Source organism: Cynara cardunculus, assembly GCF_001531365.2.
Source record: "Cynara cardunculus var. scolymus isolate 2C chromosome LG 1, CcrdV1, whole genome shotgun sequence".
Lineage (NCBI taxonomy): Eukaryota > Viridiplantae > Streptophyta > Magnoliopsida > Asterales > Asteraceae > Cynara > Cynara cardunculus.
In genome coordinates this window covers 17249630-17277087 of record NC_037528.1, presented here as the reverse complement: position 1 = coordinate 17277087, position 27458 = coordinate 17249630, and the positions used below count along the sequence as shown (strand labels likewise).

At 33.5% G+C, this 27458-nt stretch overlaps 4 protein-coding genes and 1 pseudogene across 4 annotated transcripts; 3 read left to right on the top strand and 2 right to left on the bottom strand.

Annotated features, from left to right (window-relative positions):
* The first annotated feature begins 626 nt into the window (after window positions 1-626).
* On the top strand, window positions 627-6060 carry LOC112517141 (cation/H(+) antiporter 2-like). The gene is made up of 4 exons (XM_025124862.1): window positions 627-782; window positions 1952-2950; window positions 4194-5113; window positions 5730-6060. The coding sequence occupies exons 1-4, from the start codon at window positions 627-629 to the stop codon at window positions 5983-5985; spliced, it is 2331 nt and encodes a 776-aa protein (XP_024980630.1). The 3' UTR covers window positions 5986-6060.
* Window positions 6061-8346: 2286 nt separating this feature from the next.
* Window positions 8347-10850, top strand: LOC112519092 (GDSL esterase/lipase At4g16230-like). Its single transcript, XM_025127105.1, has 5 exons — window positions 8347-8542; window positions 8689-8834; window positions 9003-9224; window positions 9331-9577; window positions 10627-10850. The coding sequence occupies exons 1-5, from the start codon at window positions 8380-8382 to the stop codon at window positions 10848-10850; spliced, it is 1002 nt and encodes a 333-aa protein (XP_024982873.1). The 5' UTR covers window positions 8347-8379.
* Window positions 10851-11311: 461 nt separating this feature from the next.
* On the bottom strand, window positions 11312-13461 carry LOC112515568 (UPF0548 protein At2g17695). The gene is made up of 4 exons (XM_025122466.1): window positions 13276-13461; window positions 12929-13105; window positions 12609-12807; window positions 11312-11618 (listed from the first exon to the last, which is right to left on the bottom strand). Exons 1-4 carry the CDS (start codon window positions 13332-13334, stop codon window positions 11436-11438), a joined length of 618 nt encoding a protein of 205 aa, XP_024978234.1. The 5' UTR covers window positions 13335-13461; the 3' UTR covers window positions 11312-11435.
* A 4035-nt stretch (window positions 13462-17496) lies between these two features.
* Window positions 17497-19605, bottom strand: LOC112513923 (ganglioside-induced differentiation-associated protein 2). Its single transcript, XM_025120224.1, has 3 exons — window positions 19188-19605; window positions 18842-19103; window positions 17497-17889 (listed from the first exon to the last, which is right to left on the bottom strand). Exons 1-3 carry the CDS (start codon window positions 19306-19308, stop codon window positions 17670-17672), a joined length of 603 nt encoding a protein of 200 aa, XP_024975992.1. The 5' UTR covers window positions 19309-19605; the 3' UTR covers window positions 17497-17669.
* A 7657-nt stretch (window positions 19606-27262) lies between these two features.
* Window positions 27263-27417, top strand: LOC112503662 (annotated as a pseudogene).
* The last annotated feature ends 41 nt before the right edge of the window (window positions 27418-27458 follow it).

Sequence of the window (27458 nt, the reverse complement as noted above, 5' to 3'; positions counted from 1 at the left end):
ATTTTTATACATATAATAATTAGGTATTTTGTTTAAATTCAATAATTATCCTAATTATATTTTAGTTTTTTATATTTAAAATGAGATGTTTATCTTGTATTTGATTATGTTTATCTGCAGTTAGTTACACGAATTAAAAAATAAAGTTTTTGTATTTGTGTATAATTTACTTGTATTATTGAATTTTAAGTAATATGCATTAACATACAGTACTTTATACATAAAAATAATTTTTAAGAGTTTTTGTCAAATATTTTATAATATAGTATAGATATGTGTATATATAAAATAATAATAATTTATTTTATTGAAATCTAATTCATAACTGAAAATGGACAAAATTTTAAAATACGGTTTTATTAAATCGATATGTGAATTTGGTTCGGTTTTGAAATCAACCGAATGAATAAACAAAGAGGGGAGCCATCATCAACTCAATGTTTCTTGAAGAAATTGTTCTGGGATTCTTTCTCTCTCAATATATCGATTTCATCAACCCAAAAATGTCAAATTTGTAGGAGGGAAGGTTCTTCTCCCCTTCACCCTCCTCCAAATTCCTCTTAACAAACCTTTTCCCTCTCTTTTTCTTCATCATTTCTGGGAGAAAACACAAAAATCAAACAACCATGGATGATTCAACGGAGTTGAAGTGTCCTGATAACAATACCGGGAACCCAGCCTTGACAATGACCACACAGGTCGCTGCCATTTTGGTTTTATCTCATGTTTTTCAGATCTTCCTCAAACCCTTGGGCCAACCTGCTCCGCTTGCTCAGATCCTCGTAAGTATGTCACATCTTCCATCTCACATTCTTCATTCATTCGATTACGTCCTTTGTTTTGAATATTGCCTGATTTGAGGGGAAAGGGGTAATCGTGAATTCATGGCTGCTGTTTCCGATTTAAGAATTCCCTACCGGTGCCCCTAAATGGTTCTATACGAGTCTTGATTCTGTGGTGATATTTTGACCTTAATGTTTGATCTTTGCTCGGTTTTGTGGTTAGAGAATTAATTTGCGTTTTTGTTCATGTTCTTATATGCATTTTCTGCTCTAATTGAAACTGTATGATTTGGGGTTGGAGTGAATTACAAGTTCCATTTCTCTAGTTTTAGACTTCAATAGTTTAGGATTATGTTTGCGTAAGATAAACCTTAAAATTGGTTTCGACACTGAGCCCGAGTTTGCTTGACTGTTTCAACCACCGGTATCTTGGTGAACCTAGATGAGCTGAGCCTCTACAAGCTGCAATGGCCTTGCCTCTTGGAGACTTTTAGAGGTTGTTTGGTTGGTTTCAATTAGGTCGTGTATGGATAAAGTTTTCTTTGTGGATTAATCTGTCTGTATAGATTATGAAGGTTTTTGTTATTTTTTTCATAGACGGAATGAGTGTTTTTTAGCTGGGAGGGGCAGGTTTTGAAAAAACTTGGCTTTCTGCATAAACTCCCTACTGCTTACTAAATAAGCCACTTTCTATATCATTAAGCCACTACCAAACAGTCTTGTATAGTTGACCGAGTAAGTTGTGATCCCCATTAAGCTCATTAAGCTGCTATCAAGCAGGCCCTTCTGTACATAGAATTGTATGACTTTATTCCAAGGATTTCATCTTCATTTAATTTTTATATAAGTTTTTATGAGCGTATATAATTAGCTCCTATATATAAGAAGCTTGTATGTGCCGTTATGAACCCATAGAAACCAAGCTTAGGCTTGAGCTTCTGGTGAGCTGATCCGAACCTGGGCTTCCAACTTCCAAGCTTAATAAGCAACAAGCTGAGCTTGACCCTCCTTTTGACGAGCCAAGTTTCATGCCAATAAATCTTGGGCTCGCTCAAATGCATCCCTCCCTATACACAGATAACAACATAATGTGATGATCTATTGTTAATTGATTTTGCATAATGATCAAGTTACCACTTTCATTTTTTGTTGGATTCTTCTTTTGGCAGGCGGGATTCGTGCTAGGTCCATCAGGTTTATCAAGATCACCAAGAATACACGTGTTCTTCTTTCAGAATTTTGCCGTTGATTTCTACGAAAGTCTGGCATTGTACTGTAGAATTAGTATCATGTTTCTCATGGGGCTCGAGATGGACGTTCCTTATCTAATGCGAAACTTACGCCCAGCAAGCATTATTGCATTTGGTGGTTGTTTCATGTGCACAGTCTTTGCAGCTGCTATTTCTTATTTCGTGTATGATGAGACAGGATCTCGTGGATCACATTTCACATTGGCTTTAGTAATCACAGTGATTTTAGCCAACACAGCTTCTCCCATTGTATTTCGGTTAGCAGCTGATTTGAAGTTTGCGACCTCTGATATTGGCCGACTCGCTATATCTTCTTCTTTGATTGGAGACATGTATGCTGTGTTCATTTTGGTTCTAGTCTCGGGGGAAAAACACAAACGAACGGTTAACGGTTGGGTACTCATGGCCTTCTGTTCACTCCTACTTCTTGTGGGCATTATTATTTTCACAACACACTTAGTTAACTGGCTTAACCGCCGAAATAGAAACCAAAAGAACCTTCAAGCCTTAGAAGTGATGATAATCTGTTTGGTCATTCTTGTTGCGGCCATGACTCTGGAAACCATGGGATTTAGCAGCATAATAGCATGTTTTCTTATGGGGTCGACGTTCCCAAGGGGAGGGAAATCAGCTCGAACGTTATTGGCCATCCTCACGTATATGGTTCACAACTTCATATTCCCCATCTACTTTGGCTACACCGGGTTCAAAGCCGATACAACTTATATAAACGAGTTAAAGAAGATTGGCATTGTTGTAATGGTTATTGTGTTGAGCATTGGTGGCAAGATCCTCGGCACCCTTTCCGCTTGTCGTTATCTAAAGACGCCATTAAACGAGGGTGTTCTTCTTGCTGTTCTAATGAACATGAAGGGGCATGTAGATATTTTGACCTTGACAACAGCTATGCAAAATAAAGTAAGTGATTCCTTATCTTGATGACTTGCTTCTGTTTACATTTTTGCACTTAGGGGCGCTGTTTGGTAGTTTCAGGATCATTTGGTGTCTAATGATTAAGTGATCAAAATGATTAAGAGACTCTGTATAATGTATGATTTAGTGCTGGATAGAAAATGATTGTTTGGAAACTGTTCTGCATCAACAGTCTGAAGACATAAAATTACCATTTTACCTCGAGTCTTTTGTCGAATGAAAATTAATTTTGAGGATTATGCAGTTGCAATATGAACCCTGTGGACTAGGAATAGCCAAAAGGTGTCAATACCACGGTTAAAAAATGGATATTTTTTCGTGATAAGTTGACGATTAGTCATCTAAGGGCACGTTCAAATTAGAACCGTAAATATTTAGAGAATATCGGAACCAACTATTAATGTTTTATTCATAATGAATGCCGTGATAAACTCTCATGATAAAATGCATGATTTTCATGATAAAAAGCATGATTATTCAGGATTTATTCGTCATGAATAATACGTAGTTAGCTCTTTGGTTCTCAAAATGTTCATGATTAGGTCAAAAGAGTCCTCCGATGGAGAGAGGGAGAGAGGGAAGGGAATATGCGTTTTGCCTTGCCTTACCTTTTATCAGTGTTCTAAAAGACTTCCCACGACAGCCGCCTTGGCGTGTCATGGCTCAAGACTCGTGTTTCACGACACGTTAAGCTTGTGGCACGAGATGCCCAATACGCGGTCTTTGTAAAGCGATATGTGTGTTTTCTTACCTTTTTTTGTCTTGCTTTTTAGGTTTTTTAGTATATAACCTAATTTAAATTGTTTACTGTCATTGACTCGTTGAGTAGTAGTAAAAAACCATGTGCCTATGCATAATCAAATATATGATATATAGATTGCTGCCTGTAAATCACGCCTTAAAAAACATTGTGGCCTCGCCGTGGCTCCTAAGCTTTGAAGCTTAACCTTACCATCATGTCATTTTGGACTTTGCCTTTTAACCTTTTAATATACCTACTTCTTACTTTCTCTTACTCATTTGCTTACTATCTGCTAGTCTTTGCTTCTTTTACCTTTTTGCTCACTCTTGTAAAAGCTGGGGTGTTTACAAAAACAGTATCCCTGCTTTCGAGTGAGATACACTGGGTCAGTTTGGTTTGAGAGGGTAAAAGGATGTGAAACCAAGAAACGTACGGTATACCCACATCAGGAAGACTTATAATCATCGAGTTTTTGTGTTAATGCAGGTGTTAACGAGTGCGATATTCTACAATTTGATGGTTTCAGCTGTGGTGATTAGTTCCCTAATCTCAGCTGCACTAATCGGTTTCTTGGTGAGAAGAGAAAGCAATACAATCGGTCTCAAGCACATACCGATGGAATTTCACAGTCCCGATAAGGAACTAAAACTACTTGCGTGTGTGCATAGTCGCCACCCCGTCAACACCATGGTCAGGCTCATTGTATCACTAAGAGGGTCCGATGATGTCCCTATTTCTCCGTACTTAATGCATTTGATCGAGCTTCCCGAGAAAATAAAGAAGAGTTCATCATATTATGAACCAGAAGAAGATGAATTTAGTGATGATGAAGATTATTGCAGCAATGATGTTGTGGAGATAAATGAGGCTGTTGACATTTTCATTGAAGAGACCCAAATGATGATCCATCAAGTTCAAACAATTGCACCTTTCTTCAGCATGTATCAAGATGTTTGCGATTTTGCTGATGATATTCGTGCATCGTTTATCGTTCTTCCGTTTCATAAACATCAAAGAATCGATGGGAAATTCGAGAACGACAAGGAAGGTGTGAGGACTACGAACCAGAAAGTGTTGAGAAACGCTCAATGCTCGGTGGCTATGCTTGTAGATCGTGGGCATACGACTACGGGCACGCAGGCTGCTGGCTCTGAATCTTTGCAGCAAATCGCGACTTTGTTTTTTGGTGGGCCGGATGACCGTGAGGCGTTGGGATTCAGTAAACGGCTTAGCACGCATCATCATACGAGCCTTACGATAGTTCGATTTCTCCCGACATCAGCGAAAGATCCTAATGTGAGGATTAATGTTGATCAGAAGGATGATGATGTTTTGGTGGCTATACAGGATCATGAAACACAGATTGAAGAGGCAGACAATTCAGCATTGGCAAATTTCTATCACAGGTATGACAAAACAATTTACAATTTACTTACTTTGATCTGATTCCAATTAAATGCAATGTACTTTTTAAAACCTTCAATCTGGTATCTCAGATTTGATATATCAAACATTTAGACGAAAATATGTTACACAACAAAATAGCAGTCGGACCAAAGTATGTTGCATTTTCATGTAATCTCATATGTAAACCATTTACCTAAGGGTGCATTTGGTACGTGAGACAGGATCAGACTGAACAGTACAAAAACTTGTCTTACGTATGGTGCAACATCAGACCAGGACTGGACCTGAGTGGGACAAAATTGCGGTCCCACCAAAATAGTGGAACAAAAATCAGGAAAATCGGACATGATTGGTAAATTACTAAACTACCCTTGTCAAATTAGAACCCTAAGACCTTGTAGAATTCTTTCATATACCTATCTCACTGTCGCCGATCTAATAATACCAAATGCACCCTCAATGCGTGAGATGTCATATATGAGGTACCAAAATCATGGTTTTGGAAGTACATTACACAAAATAAGTTCACCTAAGTACGTTGCATTCTCATGCAATTTGCCCTTATATATCACCGGTGTAACGGTGTTTGAGAGTAGTTGCTGGGTGAATTTTCAGGTACGTGACATCGGGGAAAGTGAGATTCGTAGAGAAGTACGTGGAGAACGGGGTGCAAACTGGGATGATATTGAGAGACATGGCGGAGACATACTCAATGTTCGTGGTAGGGAAAGGTGGAAGAGGAGACTGCCTTTTAACTACCGGAATCAGTGACTGGGAAGAGTGCCCGGAGCTTGGCGTAGTAGGCGATTTCTTGGCTTCTAGTGAATTCGATATTAGTGGTTCGGTTTTAGTCGTTCAACAACATAGATGAGTCCAATCATAGGCAGAGGTACGAATCGTTTCTTCAGAACGAGCAGCTCGTGTTGAAAAGAGCAGGCATCGGACACAAGACATATAGCAACTCGTATGGTCTCAATTCGAAGGAGAATCTTGCGGGCATGTCATCAGTTAGCAAATACAACCTCCGTCCCAAAATAAATGTCCATAATGAAAAAGACACACAGTTTTAGAAATGTGTGATTATTACACTTTTCAGTTAACTAAATGACAATTTTACCCTTAATAATAGAGGAGTGATGAATTTCTCCGTCTCATAATTAAGGATAGAATTGGATAGTAGACACTTGTGAAAGTGGTCTTGTCTTGGGATAAAATGAAACAAGAATGTGAACATTTATTTTGGGACGTAGGAATTATGAACCGGTGGATTGGTGGTTGTAATGGTGGTTGTACATTTGTATGTAGAGGAGGCTAGTTATGGATGTACAAAATAGAGATGAGAGATTAAATTTGTACACTTTGTTCTTAGATATGGTTATAGTCAACCTTTTCTTTTATAACTATGGGTATTCGGGTTAGCTTACGTGTACCGACTAATCTCTGTGTGATCACGAATGGCTTGGAATCATCGTAGGTTAACCTCCATGGCTAAAAGGACTTGGCAGCGTCCGAATCCAGGAAAGATGAGATTTTCACTACATTTTTTGGGCCTTAATTACCCCTTTGATTCACTGTTAATTGTATTTTATGACTATTGTATCGTGTATGACATGTACGGATATAGTTTCCAACCAATAACCAAACAAGTGATCACGAAGGTCCCAAATCAAACCGAAAACGGAATGTGAACTAATTAATACAACAATGTGGATTGCACAATGATACCAAAGCATGTAAAACGAAATACAGGGATTTAACGTGTTTCATTGTCTATGTATGACAGTTGTTGAATGGTTTGGTGCATAATGATTATGTCTATATATAACAGTTACTAAATGGTTTTGTGCAGAATGATTAAGCGGTCAGAATGATTAAAAGACTCTCATGATATAGTACAAAATAAAATATATTTGTTTGGTAATTATTTACGATGAAATTAGGGTGTTGAATGGTTAAGGGAGACCCATGATACAAAACCATTCAGAGAGTTTTAAAACCAATAAGAAGCAAACTTTTTTTTTTGTCAAACAAGATTCACCTCTTAACGATTCAGGACCTATCTCTTAATGAAACTATTAAGAGGTAAACAAACAACCCTTAATTTTGTAGACTGTCATGTGCATAATTTGGAGTTCACGTAACAAGGTGGTGTTTTTTGATCGACCACCTCTAGACTCTGATTTGGCTTCTAATGTTCAACTTCTTTCGTATCTTTGGTTAGCTAACCGTATGAAAAAATTTAGCTACTCTGGTGTTGTAATCCAGGAGGGTAATCTTTTAAGTCGCTCGAGGGTAGGAGTGGTTTTTTTGGGATGTCTTTTTGTTTTTATGTTTATTTCTTTTTGGTTTGCTTCAAGCATCTTGCAAAAGTTGTCTTTGTATTATTTTTTAGCTTTAATTTGTTGTTACATGCATTATCTGATCGACTGATTCTGATCCTTCAACTCACAACGAAATTATTGAAAAAATCCACATCCAAACACCCCTTATTGTTTTATAAAACTTGTTTCATCATGTTTTACAGGATGTTTTTTGCGAGAATCATGCTCTTGCCAAGACGAATCCCGTCTTATCTAGGCTCAAACTGAGCCTAAGGCCTAAGCGTAGAGTCTTTTTCACGAGCCAAGTAAGCATAGACCCAGCTCAACTTAAATCGGCCACATACTAATATTATAAGTAGCCCTTTACCGACCACTTAAACGATAAGCACTTATCAGAAAAAATCACTACTCTCACTTACCTTATGCGTTAACATCCCTTGCCATCAAAATGGATTGATGATAAGCACATACTGGGTAAGAGTCATCACACTCACTTACCGAGCAAGACTTTTAGTCTTTGTCTTCCTTCTTATCGTGTAAGATTTTTGGTCCTTGTTATGTTAAACCCGGTAAGGTAACTGAACTGGTATACGCTTATCAAGATAAGTGTTTAGTAAACGGTCTGTAAGTCTAAAAACCGAGCATTTCACAAAGAAAACTAGAAATGGCATTCTTCATAGTAAATTTGGTCATAAACTAGGATGATCATAGTAAGTGATATAAACTAGAATTCTCCATTGCCAATAAATCTTAACCTCTTCCCCCTGTACTTTCTAGATCCAAAAGGCTCGATCCTCTACAATTAATTCCCATGTTTCCTCACAAACTTACCAATCCGAAAGATGGCCATGGCATCGAGAACTCGAAACCCCGAGCTCCTTGTGGTATGCATAGCCCTTTTTGGCGTGTTGACAACAGCCGCTAAGGGGACGGCCAGTAAAACCATGGGACCCGTATTCATATTTGGCGATTCGACCGTGGATGTTGGCACAAACAACCACCTGAATTGCACGGCACGGTCAGATCATCCGTACTATGGGATCGACTATCATCGATCCAAAGCAACCGGAAGGTTCAGCAATGGCCTCAACCCTGCTGATACCATCGGTAAGTTAGAGCATCTCCAACAGACTCTCCATAATGGAGAAACAAAAGTCAAAATCTCCAAAAAAGAAATATCAGATTCAGCTCCAACATTAATTATATTATTAAAATATTTATTAATATCAAAAAAATCATTCTCGCGTGTGCAGTCGAGCTCTTGGGTGGCTACAAGCGCAGTCCGCTGCCATTTCTTGCACTCGTTGAGGATCATTCCAACTTCACGGGAGCAATACTTAATGGGGTGAACTTTGCTTCGGGAGGTGCCGGTCTTGCGAAGGATATCGGGCAAGTTTTTGTAAGTCTCTCCTCTGCGAAAATGAAATACAATAGGTCGGCAAATCGGGACTTTCCTGACATGTGGATGGACCTATCCTAGACCAAGCTCGGCCTGGGCTAGGCCGATTCTAGTGCTAGCATTTATATACATCTTACAAACGTATGACGGTAGATAAAATACATATAGGGGGAAGTGATATCGTTGGAAGAGCAAATTCAACAATTTGCAACTGTCCGGGGGAATATAACTGCGTTACTAGGCGAGTCTAGAGGCGATCTTCTGCTTCAAAGTTCCATGTACATCTTGAGTATCGGAAGCAACGACATCATGACCTATATATTCACACATTCTATGACTCCCGAGCTTTTCATCACCAACCTTACAGACACCTACGCCATCCATATAAAGGTGCGTGACTCGAGTCGAGTCAACCCAACTAACGGTACACCTCTAAATTTCGTTTTTGAACTTTCTACCTCTTGTTATATTGATTATATCGCGTTTGAACTGGCAGAACTTACATAACATGGGGGCTAGAAAGTTTGGAATATTAAGCGTTGCAGCAATCGGGTGTTGTCCAATGGCTCGTGCATACAATGGTGGTCCTTGTGGAGACGAGCCAAACGACTTGGCTAGAGCGTTCTACGTGTCGGTTCAATCCCTTTTGCAAAACTTCAGCTCCACACTTGAAGGATTCAAGTACTCACTTGGGAACACATACAATATGACCATGAACATCATTGACAACCCAATTGGCAGTCGTAAGTTTTCTGTTCACCTGAAAATGCATAAATTAAGTTTTCATCGGTTGAAATCCAATGGATTTATGTGGAACCTATTTGAACCAATTATCCATTGGATGTTTGGATTTTGCCAACTGGTCCGATCAGGTTTACATATATAACTGATCAAATCCAAAGGATGATTGGATGGCGATCTGGTTTCATATATTAGATATTATTAATTTATTATTGGTTATCCATTGAATTAGATTGGATCCATCCTGTATTTATCCAATTCCACCCTTTCAACCGATTATCCTTATATTTTCCCTAAATTACTTAAAAACACTACATACAATTTTAAAATTTATAATATCAAAAACAATATTGTAAAATATTATTAGTTATATACAGAGAAACTACAAATTTGGTCCCTGGGGTTTGTCAAAATAACAGATTTCGTCCATGCAGTTTCAAAATTATAAAATGACCATCGTGGTTTGCTAAAAAGTCCGGATTTGATCTCTCCCTTTAGCGCCCGTTAAAAAGTTCCATTAAGTGAGGGGTATTTTCATCCTTTATCATTTTCTTGTCTTTTACTTGATCAAAATCACATAAGCAAAAATCATAAAATCGATATCAGATAAAAAAGAAAAAAATCGATAAAAGAATACAAATACCCCACATTTTAATGGATTTTTTTAATTGGAGGTTAGAGGGAGTGACCAAATCCGGACGTTTTTACAAACCACAATGGTCATCTTGTAATTTCGAGACTGCAGGGACGGAAAGTGCTATTTCCAGCAAACCACAGTGACTGAATTTGTAGTTTACTCTTATATATATTTATTAATTGGATGGTAACTACATGGGTGATTGGATGATCACCGGATATTTGGATTCAGTTCAGATTTATTGGATTCTAGTATGCCATGCAAGAACTGAACTATCCAATTTGGATGTTAAGATTTTGGATCTCATCCAATCAAATCAATTATAATTAGATATCCAATTACAGTCTATCGACTCTAATTGGATCAGATGATTTTCTGCACATCCTAAGATATCTTAGAGTGACACATTTTCAGAGTTCAAAGATGTGAAATCAGCATGTTGTGGCAATACGACACAACGAAGTGTAAGCGACTGCACGAAAGGAGTGTACCTTTGCCCGAATCGGGATGAATATTTGTTCTGGGATGCATTTCATCCGTCTCAGGCAGCCTCCAAACTGGCAGCTCTTGCATTGGTTACTGGCGACGATCCAGAATTCGTGAGTCCCATAAATTTCAGCAGTTTGAGAAGGGCTTGATCTCTCGTATCTCAACTAATAAGACGAAAAGTTCTTCAAGTGTATCTTCTTCGCATCTTGTACTCAAAATATCATTCCCATAAGCTCCAGCAGATTTGGCTGTCATTGTTTTCATATCTTTATCGGTTTTCCTTATGACTTGCCAATAGGTCTTTTAAAACTTCTCAAGGCCACAAGGATAGTTACCCGAAGAGCATAAATATAAAAAAATAAGAGGTCGTTTGGTTCGCGGAATTGGATTGATAGTATTAAGCCAAGTCCCGCGGTTGAAGGATTTGACCATTCCTTTGCATAAGTCAACTAGTCAAGAAAATGAATTCCATTCCTTGGCCAATGTCAAAGATTTCATAATTTGATTTTAAGAAGACAAAAATAACATCTGAATCCAGTCTAACCAAGACGCCAGTTCGCCACCACCACCAATTAAGCAAGAGAGTATGAGAATGTCATGAAGGGGTATTACTGGAACCAACACTTGAAATCACTATGGCAAAAAGAGGGGAATTCTATCCAAATCTTTCATCCTCATAACAGGGAACAACAATATAAATGAATGTTAATTTGCAATGACATAATGTCGGGGGTTTACTTATTGGACACAAATTTTCTAACTGCATCACTAGATCGGTGAGCAAAATACTTCTGACTAAGAACTACATACGGGTACCCGATAACGGATAGAACATGTGCTGGTTTTGAGAAGGAAAGTACTTCATACCAAACTTGTTTGTTTCCATCCATCTCGATTGAAAAGCGCTCTTCTCCAGCCTGCTTTCATCAAATTTTCAATGAAAAAGTCGATTCAGAGTTCAGAATCACAATTCTAAATAAGTTTTAGGAGATCTACACAAACATAAATACAAATTCAGATTATATTACTCCTACAATTCCATGTAAACGACGAATATTGACTTTTAGGGTCACACATACTAGATCTGAAGTCCAAGATTGACATGCTTTTTGCTATAAATCTAACACCAACATTTTTACAATAGTTGATAAGAAGTAAAATGTACTTCAAAGGTTCCCTCAACTTAGAGTGATGAGTAGTTCCTTTGACAATTGGCACCATAAGTCAAGGTATGGCTCAGTCTTCAATTAATTGAGGAATTATACATCCCACCTCTGACCCTACTTACGAGTAGGATATATCGGGTTCGTTTGGTTGCACATGGATGCCAAGATCTGGTTACTTGAAGTCTTGAAAGATTATAGACGCTAGGGTGTTGTATACGTGTGTGCAGAGGCGGATCCATAAAATTTTCCGAGCATGTCACACATACTATAAAATAACACAAAAACCAATTATAAAATGTACGGTTTAACTAAAAGAAGTCATAAAAGTAGTTTTTTAAAACGCCCAAGTGGTTTCTTCATTCTTCTTTTTCCCCTCATTCTGCTGTTATTACAAAAAAGTTAGAAAAGAGTAAAAGGGTTTCGAATTTCCAACCTATAATGCCACATGCAATGACACTCCAGTAGGTTGCAACCACTTTTTGTTTAACTTTGGGGGAGCACATATCAAATTAAATTGGGTGCACTTTTAAGACCCTTAAAACTTTTTCCATTGTGTCGGAACGATAGAGCAGGGGCATGCAGACCCCCTAGCCCATGACTACATTCGCCACTGCTTGTGTACGTACAAGTCTAAAACATAAAAACTCACTTATTCCCAATGCATATTACAATAGGAACAGTTCAGAATTGCCTTGTCAACTAAAATAATACATTCCATAGACAAAAGAGGGAAGCACGAACCAGCAAGTGTCCTCTGAGTGTGCCTCCAGCAAAACCGAAAGAGGCAACAGCCGATTTACGGCTTCTAGTTTCGTTAACATACACAACCTGCAAAGGCATCATGACCCATGGAAGCAACTCCTTCACACAAACACAAAACTTCACCCCATTGTCAATTGGTGTCTTTGGATCAACAAATGTCCAGCTCAATCCAAAATGCCTATCAAATATCCAAACAAAAAAACAAACGTCAACTGTATGTACTCAAAATCACAAATCACAATCAGATTTCGTCCACAATTTTCAAATTAATTGGGAAATTAATCAATATGTAAACAAACCTCCAATTCTGGAGAGCAATCTTGCCTTTTTCATATGCATCAGAGCCTGATCCGACCAAGATTTTTGAATGATTAATTAAAAATCCATCTCTAGAAAGCTCTTTATCTTCTTTGAGCATAGATAATGGCTTTGCGGTAGCTCCCCTATACTTACCGTCATAATTAAAGGTACCTGACCTGATGCATAAACACAACCACCGGAGTTAGGGTTTTTGAGTTAGAATCATACTACAAAATTAGGGTACCACAATCACAGTCCAAAAGGGGGAAACAATCCAAAATATCTCAAATGTTGAAAAATGAAATGGAATCGAGCAATATAATTAGAATAACGAATTAAATCTTACTTGTTAATGCAATCCTTCTGCTCTTTGGAAGAAGGGCGAATCCAAGACAAGAACACCATAATCTATAATGAATAATTGCAATTTTGATTACGTTAATCGAGCAACTAAACACCACAACTTCACGAAAACTACTCAGAAACCGATGAAATTGACAAACTGTAGTTTAAATTTGAGGTGATGTTGCAGATCATTACTTATTCTTATTTTGAGTAACGTTATTAAGACTCAAAGTTTTAAATATTTAAGTATTTAGGTAATTGGTTGAAGTATTAACCGGTTATTATATTGATATAACAAATGATATAGTATCCAATTCGATATTATTTGTTGACCTAGTGATGTTTTAATTTAAAATTAGTTTTTTTAGTCTAAAATTAGTGAATATTAAATTATCTAATTATTTAAATATTTAAAAATTTATATCTTAACTATCAAAATAAAAATTTTAAAAATACATTACTCAAAATAATAATTAAATTAAAATACGTTATTTTTTCATACAATTTACCCATTAATATATATATCATGTATGTATATATCATTATGCCGGCGTGATCGAGGGCCGGTCTAAATGGATCTCTTATCCCCGTTGGACAGCGGCCACAAATACACTCTTCTCCCTGACATGTGGAGTTTATTGGGGGGGAAATTGAAGACACGTTACATTTTTATGTACTTTTTGTTTTTATTAAAATTAAGTTTATATTTTCTTTGATAACATGTATTTATTTGATTGGTGTATAAAAATAGAGCATGAGAATTTAAGATAGATGATTTTTAACTTGTTTGGTCACGTTTATTTTTTAAAAGATGATGAAGTCTGATTTCATTTTTGATTTATAAAATATGGTTCTGAAGTCTGAAATTTGGATTAGTAAGATTATTTGTTTTTATGTTTGAAATCCGAATCAGTCAAACTAGTACAAAAATATAAAAATTAATAAGTTTTTATAAAAATATAAAAGTTAAATAGTTTTTGCTAACAAATCTCTTTCAACCCCCATGATATGAACCATTTGATAAAGAGCGAATTAAGATTAAGAGTCATTAGGAATACGTTTACCACTTAAAAGAACAGTTAATTATAATAATAGTTTGGATCCATAAGTTTCGTTCATGTATTTCTAATATCCTAAATTTATGTATGTTGTTGTTTTGTTTAGTTATTAAGATATCATCTTATTGCAGAGCAATCATTCATCAAGATTTTATTGGTCATTGGCGAACTAAATTGTATAAATTTTAAAGAGATGTCAATCAAACAAAAGGGTCTCTGACGCTCATATACGAAATAAACATCAAATAATACAGTAAAATACTTAATAAAACTGATAACCAACCGAACACACTCTCGCATTTTCATAACCACACGAGTCTATAAAATTAAATCGAGTGATACAATGAATAAATCCAAACATGAATTAGGATTGAGGTTTCGAGTTTTCTTTTTTGAAATCAAAGACATTTTACGCTTTATTGCAAGATTACATTTCTATTAATAAATTATATGTTAAGGTAAATATTGCGTTTTTTATTTATTTATCAAGATTACATTTCTAACATAATTGACGATATCTATATTATATTATAAAACATTTGACAAAAACTCTTAAAAATTATATTTTATACGTAAAGTACTGTTTATTATTGCATATTACTTAAAACTCAATATTGCAAGTAAATTGTGCGTAAGTACAAYTTATTAAAGCTCCATATCTTAATTCGTGTAATTAATTACAGATAAACATAATCAAATACAGGATAAACATCTCATTTTAAATATAAAAAATCTAAAATATAAATAGAATAATCATTGAGTTCTAATAGAATACTTAATTGTTATCTTTATAAAATGTTATATTATTAAACCAAAAATAAATTATTTCGTTATTAAACTTAAATTAAATTAAAATTAAAAACTAAATTAAAGAAATTACATAAAAATGAGAACTTTTAAATAGTTGATTTGATATTAACATTGATATTTTGTTTTCAAAATTATACGATATCTTCAAAATTATATTTTATTCAAAAATAAAATCATTATTATTTCTTAAAAACACATAAAATCGTATTATAACATCAACAGAGACAAATAATAAAATAGAACGTTAAAATCGAGATGTGTCTCGCTGCATTGCACGAGTACTCTTCTAGTTATTACATTTATGAACCATGTAGTAGTATTACTTATTCTACTATGATAAATTTAAAGTACATTTTCAATACATTAAATAATAATAAAAACCACCTGTATTTTCAAATTAGATTATTACAGACTTACACTATACATTTGTCGAGTTTTACTAAATTGCCATCGAAGACCCCACCGTGGTATGCGTCACTAAGATCACCAAGCGTTTTAGACTACTGGACTAGATTGAAAGTCTATAATGATTCTAGACTGCAGCGTAAAAACATACGGACATAGACTTTGTGACTAACTTCGTTGTACAGGCGTATCTTCACTGAAAGTCATAATAACTAAGTCTAATTTTTCTTATTGGTATAGTTGAATTAGAAGTTACATTGAATCTGATGTATAATATCAACCATATCATTTATTATTTTTTTTAAATTTCGAAATTAAAAATAACGTAAATGTACGCTACTTTTTAAATTCTTAATTCAACTCTAATCAAGATCCTTCGAAAATCTGTTACATATAAGACCTACAGAAGGAATTGATCAAATCAGTTTGAATCGGTTACTATTTTATCTGAACACATCATTAAAACCGAACTAATCATGTTCTGCCTACCTAAATCAATCAACTCCGTATTCATCACAAAAGCAAAAAAAAAATTAAGATCAATCAAAATCAATCAAACCCTCATTTATCAACCAAACCAATTCTGTATATCAAGATCATGGTTTTAAATAACTTGTTATGCCGTCAAGGGTTGGTTTCGTCGTCACATTAACCCATGTGGCTCAACTATAAGGTTGGCTTCTTACAATAACCCGTTATGTCGTATTATTTTGTAAGACATGGTTTTTTTTAACCTTTTTTATGCATATAACTTGAGGATAAATAATAATTATGTACGACACCTAAACTTTAAATAAACATTAAAAATAATCATAAAAACTAAAAATCCTAAATAGATAAATCTTTACCCTCATTTCGGTACATAGATAGTCGAACAATAATTCTTTGAAGATTGAAGAAAGTAATAAGTAAAGACATAAAAAGATTTAAATCCCAATTTCCAACTCTTAATATCATTTTCTTATAAGTTTGATATATCTATAATATCTTATAAACCGGATTTATCAAAAGTCTTAAAAACAAATTTTAATGCATAAATTACTATACATTTATGCACAAAGTCTTAAAAACAACTCATAATGCATTAAGTACTACTACTTTATGCATTCAATCTTAAAATCTCTTAATCCACAATTAAAATAATATATAATACAAGTTATTAATGCACATTATTACTTTTTCTTTTCATGTTCTCAAGATACTTTTGATACCTTTCACTTATGTTTTCACTCTCTCATACTTCTATGTCTTCTCCCCATCCCCCAAGATTCAAACTAATATCCACCATGAATTATTAAAAGTTCTTCCATTCATCTCTAATTCAATTACTCTAAAACTCTCGGTCTCTTGATTCTTTGCTCTTGGTGTAAATCGAACACGTTTGTGGAATCGTTTAAACATGTTGGATTTTAAACTATCGATAGACTGTATTTGAAACCATAACTCTTATTTATTCAAATTGTATTAATATGTAAAGATCAACTGTAACTTATATCATCGTTAAATCTTTTCCAATAAAACCAATGAAACTTCAAAATTGTTAAAATTCACTGCTCCCGCCGCATTGCACGGGTACATAACTAATATGATATAAATGATTCTTCTTTTCCTTTTAGTTTATAACTATATTGTTTTAATTGTCATGTGGGATTATCCATAACACTAACACATACAAGTATATGTACATACATAAATGTATACACATATTGCCTAGGGCACTCTGTTGAAAAACGTCATGACTTCACCATGACTCATAAAACTTAAACCATGACCATGCCACCATATCATTTAGAACCTAGATCAAGACCGATCAATCAACCCCTACTCGAGAAGTCAAGAACAATTCAAAAAGCAAACCATTTCCACAATAACCAAAAGGTATCAACAAGACCAGTCCCAAAGGCCGAGTTTAAACCCGTTTCTAGGAATGCAAACAGAAAAACAAAATCTAGAAACAAAGACCATAACGGCATTCATATTGGAGATTAATATCCCATTCTCTATTCTATTATCAACGATATACAAGAAAATAACATTTAAGCAAGCAAATACAGAGTCAAACTTTTGACTTGCTTTTTGATTTCTTGAAAGTTCACATGTTTTGTATTTTCACAGTTCTATACTACGAGATACACCTCATTGAATACATAGCCACAGAGGAATCAACCGCGGGCGCACCATAAACTCTAGGGTGGTCACTCTCTAAACCATAATCCATCATCGGACGGTACTCAAGATCCTCATCATGATCGTACACAAATTCTGGGATCTCAATCTCGTTCCTTTTTACATGCTCCCACAAATATCCTAATCTGCTCACGTATTTCAGCTTTGCATATAACCTGCATCCACCCACACACGATCAAAAACAGCTTATAGTTAAAATTTTGTACTAAAATTTAAAAACCGATGGTTAATCAAAGTTATCATTTCAGATGCCCACCAAATTCTTTTTTAAAGTCATTTTTGAAACCAAACTCCTATTTTATACAAATATTATACATAAAACCTATTTTTTTCAGATAAAAAAATACTATAAAATCTTTATGCAAATGAAAATCCTGAAATCGAGCTTACACAGATTCATAATACAAAAAAAAAATTAAAAAATAAGAATTCAATTAAAAAAAATTGACTAAAAAAGTTAATTTAAACAAAGAAATTGGCTATTTTGTCCATTTGCAGAAAAATAGGCCTACCACGAAAACCATTAAAAAACACCACGAAATTGACTTTACGATTTCTCAACTATTTTGTTTGAAAATCTCATCAATGACTCCATTATTTGATTATTTATGATAACCCAAACAACATTGCATTAGTCAGCTGTACCATACAATTAAGGGGCTCTTTAGTAGTTGTTGAACGGTTTGGAATGATAATGATCAAAATGATTTATAGTATAACATAAAATAAAATATAATTATTTAGTAATTATTTATCATGAAATTAGGTCGCTGAATGTCTAAAGAAGGCCAAAATACTAAATGGATTTTAGAACCATCAAGAAAAAGAATTTTTTATGACAAACAAGATTTCACTCTTCACGATTAAGAGACCGCCTCCTAATGGAACGGTAAACAAACACTAATTGCATAACAACCCTCAAAACCATTGGGGAAGTTAGGTGATTTTCAATGCCGAAATTGTAAAAACCAGATAATGTAACAACTCGTTATGCAAAAAGTTACAAGTTATTTTAGCATGACAGTAATAGATTTGACGATCTCGGCACTGCCAATACCAGATTTGATCGAAAAATTTTGAATTACCGACGGAGAAAGTATAACGTACCCTCCGGTAAAGATGAATCGGCCAAAAGTGGCGAGAAAAATTCTGGACTGCAGATCTGGATGAACAAAGTAAACCGCCTCCAGATTCTGCTTAACGTTGACCGGAATCCCATCGTAAACAGATCGGAGAGAAGATATTCCAGGAAAATTCTCACTCTTATTAACATCGGTGTGAACGTAAACAACGACAAAAGGTCTCTCCAATTTGGGGAAAATCTTCACTTCCAAATACTTCTTCAACACGTCAACACTCAAACTCCTCGCTGTAAAAGAAATCCTATTACGTCAAAATCGACGATCGGACTTCAATCAACAAAAACTCATATAAAATTGACAGAAAACTTTACCTGGAAAGTGTTTTCCTATGATTCTTAAGATCTTACGACCGCGCTTATCTCTGCCTTTGATCTTGAACAGATTGAATTTGTCGATGAGTTTTATTTGCTCCGGCGACAGTTGTTCAGACATGGTGATAGGAAACTTGGGGAAAATTGAACAAAGACTGATTCAAAACAGATGATTTGAAGATGAGGATGAAGATAGGATTGATTATTTATATTTGGAATAAAGAAAAGGATGAAATCGAAAGGGATAAGCCGATGGAGAAGATGACACCGGGGAATCTGATCCGACGGCGGATATGCGAAAAGAATATTCGAAATTCTGACCGACTTTGATGGGGAACGGCACAATACGGTGTCGAGTTTTCACCATTCCATACGTCCCGAGAAATGTGCCGACTGTTGACTTATCTGGATCGTTGATTTTAGGTTGGGATTTTGAGTGCCCATGGTTTTTGATAATTTGAGCAATAATTGGAATATAAACGAGTAAACTACAATTTTGGTCCCTGTGGTTTATATAAATCTTCGAAAGTGGTTCTTAGACTTCAATAACTATAATTATCGTCCTTATTGTTTATATTTTGCCTTGAAAATGGTCTCTGGTCACTAACTCCGTTAAAAAAAGGACAGTTTGGTCATTTTACCTCTCCCTTTTTCCTTTTCTCTTTTTCGTTAATCAAACTATAATTTTCTTTTGTCCTTTTCTTTTTCTTTACTCACACATATTGTGTATATATATATATATATATACAAACACATATTGTATATATATATATATATATACAAACACATATATGTATATAATCGTACACACCACCCTCTCTCACGCACACACATACAAACTGGAGAAGAAACCCTCTTCGATCTATAAACCATTATATATAATCACATACACTAATCTGTACATGTATATTATATATAACACACACCACCATCCTCATATACATACACATACAGATCACCCAATGATCTCCCCACCCGTATTTGACTCATGGCGACCACCCCTCTTTCCGACGAGCACAACACCATCTCATCCTCACTTTTGTTTTTCGACCAACCATCGACAACCACCTGCAACTCCGACCAACCACCATCCCAATCCATCATTCTTCGATAAAGATGATCTCCCCCCACCCATTTTGACTCTCGACAGACACCCTATCCCTCCTTGCCCGTTGCCCCCTTCCCCTTCCACTTTCTTTTCCAAGTGAGTACGTCACCAACATGGTCGCTTCACCTCCTCACTTTTGTTTTCCAGCCAACCTTCGACATCCACCTGTAACTCCTGCCAACCACCGTCCCAGCCTCCCTCCTTCAACAAGGATGATTTCCCCCAACCTCGTGTGACTAATGTAGTTAGGTTGTGTTTGTTTAAAGGATGATCGAATGTGAGGATTTTACCAGCGGAGTAGACAGATCGGGTAGGGGGTTCTTTTTTCGGTGTTTTGTATGTGTGCCTATGTGAGGGTGGTGGTGTGTGTGATTATATGTATATATAATACATACATGTATGTGTATATAAGTGTGTCTGATTATACGTATACACGTGTGTCTATGTGTTTTGTTTTATATATATTGTGTGTAATTGTATATAATGAACATATAGAAAAACAATTACAGTTTTGGCCCTTAATTTTTTATTTAAGTAACAACAAGAAAGAAAAAGGACAAAGAAGGATAGAAGGACCAAAATGCCCCCTTAATCTCACGGAGTTGGTGAACATGGACCGTTTTCAAAGCAAGATGTAAACAGTAGGGACGATAATTATAATCATTAAAGTTTAAAGACCACTTTTTGAGATTTGTGTAAGCCACAGGGACGAAAATTGTAATTTACTCGATATAAATTATTTTAATGAAATTATTTATATCATATTGGAATATATTTTCTTTTCAATGATTTCTAATTGTCAAGACTTTTAATTAAGAAATATGTTGATTATATTTAATTAAAGATTTTTTTATTTAATATATTTTACTCTATTATAATTATTTAATCAATACATTATTTAGTATCRAGTCACAATAAATAATATTTAATTATAATTTTGTTGTTATTTGATTAAAATTTAATTTTTATAATAATATATTATTTTAATATAAAATAATTTCTAGATAATTTTTAGAGTTAATACGACACTTAAAAAATATATTAAAAAATCTATACTATATTACAAAATATTTGACAAAAACTCTTAAAAACCATTTTTTATGCATAAAGTACTGTATATTTATGCATATTACTTAAAATTCAAGATTACAATTAAATTATGCATAAGTACAACTTATTAAAGCTCCATGTTTGAATTCGTGTAACTAACTGCGGATAAACATAATCAAACAAAGGATAAATATCTCATTTTAAAATATAAAAAATCTAAAATATAATTAGAATAATTATCGATTTCTAACAAAATAATTAATTATTATCTTTATAAGAAAATTATATTATTAAACCAAATATAAATTACTTCGTTATTGAACCTAAATTAAATTACAGTAAAAAAAAATGAATTAAAAAGTTACATGAAAAATGAGGAATTTTAAATAATTAATTTGATACTAATATCAATATATTTTTGTCAAATTTTTATGATATCTTCAAATTTGTATTTTATTCAAAAATAAAAACATTATTTTTTTTTCAAAAATCACGTAAGACCATATTATAACATTGACTGAGATAAAAAATAAAATAAAATATTAAAATTAAGATGTATCTTACTGCATTGCACGAATACCCTTCTAGTATATTATAATATATGCTTAAAGATTTAAATTTAAACAATAATAATATATTTGTATGTTTAGATACCGATGCTATAAGATATCCATATATAATATATTGCTGACATGGTAAGAAAAATATTTTTCTTTTATTATAAAACAATTTCAAAATTTAGAGGTTTTACCAAAATTTGTTTCCTTTTACACCTCATTTGATTGATATGTTGAAAATTGAGATTTTGAAGATTTTTGTTTTAATAAAATTTTCAGGAATTTTTTTAAAATGGAGAGAATATAAAAGAGAAAATTAAATTATTTAAATTTGAAAAACTCTTAAAAAATATTACATATAAAAGATAAAAAGAAATCCTGCCAACGAGATTTCTTGAAATTAAATAATATAAGAAATAAATAATATCTTATGAAATATATTTAATATTTTAATAATACTATAAGGATACTCGTACAATGTAACGATATACATTTTGATTTTAATATTTCATTTTATTCTTTATCCTAGTCAATGTTATAACTATTTTAGATATTTTACATAATAATATTTTCGATAATTATTCTAATTATATTTTAGATATTTTATATTTTAAAATGAGATGTTTATCCTCTATTTTATTATGTTTATCTGCAGTTAGTTACACGAATTCAAACATGGAGCTTTAATAAGTTGTACCTATGCATAATTTACTTGTAATCATGAGTTTTAAATAATATGCATCAATATACAGTACTTCATGCATAAAAAATAATTTTTAAGAGGTTTTGTCAAATGCTTTATAATACAGTATATATAATTCATTTGTAACCTCCAAAATAAGAAACTTATTGGAAATGAATATACATTTTTCTTGAATATTTTGACTTTTCATTTCCGTTTTACTAATAACCCAAATTGCTGATAGCATTCTCGTCTACATATGTAAAAATCTCACTTTGAAGTTTTGCTCACAAGATTTATATTTCATTGCGTGAAAAAATAAACATCGTTGATATTTATATTTACTGTGTAAAAAATATTGTTACTGAGTTAAACCTGGGATTTTCAAGAAAAATCATCAAACGTCAAGAAAAATTTGATGAACGTTGCTTCGTGCGGTCATGCCTCGCTAGAGGAGATACTAACTGTAAGATTTTGATGATTCGTTTCCGTGGTGGTCCATAAAATTCATGATTCAATTGATGCTCAAGGATCAAAACGAAGAATCCAATGAAAAAAAAATACATCGGGAGTGGATTGATTTACGGCTACTACCTCCCGGTCTTTGTGAACAAGGAACCGTCTACCAGTTGGGAAGCTAGACATCAAATAAGTGGCTTGATAAGGATAGCTAAGCTGGCACACCAGTGTTGGCTGTTGGCACACCAGTGTTGGATGTTGGCACAACACTAGATAGAAGTAGCTTTTAATGAGGAGAGGGAAATCTGGTTCATAGTTTTGTACATATTTTAAGTGGGTTCGCTTGGACTTTTCTATGTATGAATGATATTTTATATGGGATGTTGGTCGTTTATTTATAGTTTTTACATTAATCGATCTGGAATTAGGTGTAGCTATATTACAAGCTTATGTTTTTACTATGCTGACCAAGCTAAAAGTCAGTCGACCTCCTTACTTCATTACCGCTCCTGATCCCCGGTGGAATTGATTTTTCTGAAAGTCAGTGAAGTAAGTATTTTGGTTCCTGCCCATCACGCTCGACACCATGTATGGAAGGTTTCTTCGAAATTAAAAGACCAACCAAATATCACTGCCTCCGCAATTTTCATTGCGGACCTAGTTAAATGACAAAAAAAATTACATATTTCACCTACGACTGCAAAAAATTACATTTTTCACCACGTCTGCAAAAAAAATTACATTTTCACCCACGTTCGTAAAAAATTACAAGTGTTAAAAAATGAAATGTTTTTTTGTCATTGATATATTGACATGAAAATTGCGGAGGTAGTGACATTTGTGTAATTTTTGGAAAGAAATGGTTAAAAGGTAAAATCAACCAGCCAAAATGACTATTTTAATTAATTTTCTTATTGTTTATTACAATGATGTAATAAGGAAAAAAATGAAAGTAAAATTATATAATAAATAAAGAATATAAATGGCATTATTGTTTCTTCATTTAGGGAACGTTTATTAAAAACTTACTAGGTAAGTATCTAGCAATATTTCGTACCTTACTGATTAAGCATGACAAGAATTGAGAATCTTAACCGATAAGGGGCATGCATAGTAAGGATTGAGAGTCTTACCCGATAAGTGATAGAAAAAACTTTTATCCTGTAAGTGAGTGAAAAGTACTCTTACCCGACAAGCGGTTATCGAGTTTAAAACGTTTACCAACAATCTATTTTGATGGTCAATAATGTTACACGATAAAATAAGGATGGTGTATTTTGCCGGTAAGCATTAGCGGGTAAAGGGGTGTTTACTTTGCGGTTTAATGAGCTTAATTGGCTTATTTTACAACTCATTTAGGCTGTTACTTGCGGCTTATTTACAAGAAGGTGACTTAATCGCACAGATAGATATGTTGTGTTATCCCCATTCAGCCAAAAAAAAAAAGACGTCCCTACTTCTTATACTTGACGACCTTCAAAACCCTAGTCGTCGTTTCTTTTTCTCTCTTTCTCCAACAACCATCGAGCCAGAAGAGGGTGGTAGCTATGATCGGCGACCTTCAAAACTGTAGTCGATGTATATTTCTCTTTTTGCTTCTACACCTTGAAAGCACTTTTGTGTCTTAGAAATATCATTTACCTTAAAAAAATAAACATTAATTCATCAAACACGACATTATTTAGGAGGCAAATCGGTCATTTATGTCATTAAAACTGTTGATTCATAAAAAAAAAAAATAAACAATAACACCAATTTATCCAAATATACAAATTTATCAATATAAAATTTAATATTTTTTTTGATAAATAACCCTTAAATATTTAATAAACGCCCCCTTGACCCTTTTTTCTTACTAATTTCCTTAAACAAACATAAAATTAAATAAAAAAATTCTCAATATTTGGAATCAACTTAAAATTAAATAAACAAAGTGGAACATGCCTGTTCCATGGGGTAAGGGTGAAACATGCATGTTCCACTTTGTTCCTGTCCGTTCCACATAAAATTCATGCCAAACATGGGACAGAGATCTCTGTCTTGTTCTGTCATATCTTGTCCTTGTCCAGTGTACCAAACGCACCCTAAGTGACTAGGGGCGGACTCAAGGCTGTCCCTATGGGGCACATGCCCATCCCCTACAAGAAAGAGGGTCCAATTTTTTAATATATAGTAGTAGTTCAAAAAAATAGTAAATAAAAAAAAAACTTTTTTAGTATTTAATAGAACCCATAAATAATTTAGTATTGTACCAACGATCCAAATTATATTAATTGATTACTTTTTGGACAAATAAATATCTAAAAAGTTAATTCATCATTCATTTTATAGTATTGTATGTTGTTTCTCTAAGTTTAAGTCTAAAACTACTTGTCTAGAAAACCTTGATATTGTCCGTCATTATCTCTTGCCAGCTCTTTTGATTATTCCATCTGCATGAATTTTATTTTTGTATGAGAATATAATGGATTTTCTTATTATTAACTAAGAAAACTTCTATTTTTTTGAAAAACGTTATCAACCATATGGGACAGTCCAACTTAAATCTATATTTATGATTTCAAAAGTACCCGTATTTTTCATACATTATTGACTCCTTATTACATAATTGTGAGTGCATGAATCTTAAGTAGTCTCCCATCTTTAAAATAAGAACATATCTCAAACTACAACCAACACGAGATTTTGATTCTAAAATTTATGGTTTCGACAAGAATTGTTTTACCCTAAAAGTATAAAACAATGATGAAAAATATTAACATTTGGTGAGATGAGATGATTTATATCGATATACATATCTCAGATGATGTCAATCTATATATTAAAGGTATATCATAGGTTTCTTTTTAATGGAACAAATTGATGATGCTATGTAAAAATGATATGTTAAATAACATTAATTTAGAAACAATTATTGATTTATTTTGCGTCTAGGAATACTCGAAAACATGGTTTTATATGAATTCAATGTTATTTCTGATGATACAAATAATACACTGAAAGATATTTTCATACTTATTGAGGGTCCTTTTTTACATTTAATTCAGGGCCTATAAAATGTCAGGAACAAACCTCGGTGGACTTGGTACGGTACCGACTTTCCTTCGTCAATATTGTGTGCCAACCAATTATAATTGGTATGCAAAATTGTATACCATGTACTAACCAACTAAACTTGGTACCAATTTTTTTCGGTTGCTACTTGTTGGTACCAACTTGTACTAATTTCAAGTTATACATACAAAAAAGACTAATTCAACATACTCAAATGTTCAAACAAAAAAGTTAATGTAACAAAGTTTAATATTCAATATCTGGAAGAGAAAAAAAACTAATTCAAAAAACATACTTTATATCGTACCACCAACCAATTATCTATATTATATTACTAAGCATTTGACAAAAACTCTTAAAAACCATTTTTTATACGTAAAGTACTGTTTATTAATGCATRTTACTTAAAACTCAATATTGCAAGTAGATTGTGCGTAAGTACAACTTATTAAAGCTCCATATATGAATTTGTGTAACTAAATGCAGATAAACATAATCAAATACGTGATAAACATCTTATTTTAAATATAAAAAATCTAAAATATAATTAGGATAATCATTGAGTTCTAACAGAATACTTAATTATTATCTTTATAAAATGTTATATTATTAAACCGAAAATAAATTATTTTGTTATTAAGCTTAAATTAAATTATAATAAAAAACAAATTAAAGAAATTACAAGAAAAAAAATGAGAACTTTTAAATAGTTGATTTTGATATTAACATATATATATATTTTAAACTTTTATGATATCTTTAAATTTATATTTTATTTAAAAATAAAATCATTATTATTTTCTTAAAAACACATAAAATTGTATTATAACATCGACAGAAATAAATAATAAAATAGAACATTAAAATCAAAATATGTCTCGTTGCATTGTATGAGTACTCTTCTAGTAATTGATAAACATGTCGATCGATTTAATTTGATACGAAATTATCACTCCCATAAATAACAACACCCTTAAAATATTTTTTACCGAAAAAGTCAAATACGAAATCAATGTTAAAAGTGACTTTTTTTTGGGAGGAGAGTAAAATAGGAAAAAGGAAAAGAAGGTACGGATATACGGTTTTAGACCCACATCGGTGGGGAGATGGGTTTGGAGGAGGCGTGGGGTGCTATAAAAGGAAGGGAAGTGGGAGTGTTGAAGGCATCTTTGCGCTTGGGGCAATGACGCAGCTAATGAGGTAATAACCGAGGCGCGTCAATTGCTGGTTGAAAACTATTTCCAAACCCCCTCCTTGGCCTTGGGTACTCCCCTTGGCCATCGAGAATTTCTGGAAGGACTCCCTTCACTGGGTAAAGTCCTACAATTCTTATTTCCAATGATTATTTTTTATTTTTTTAA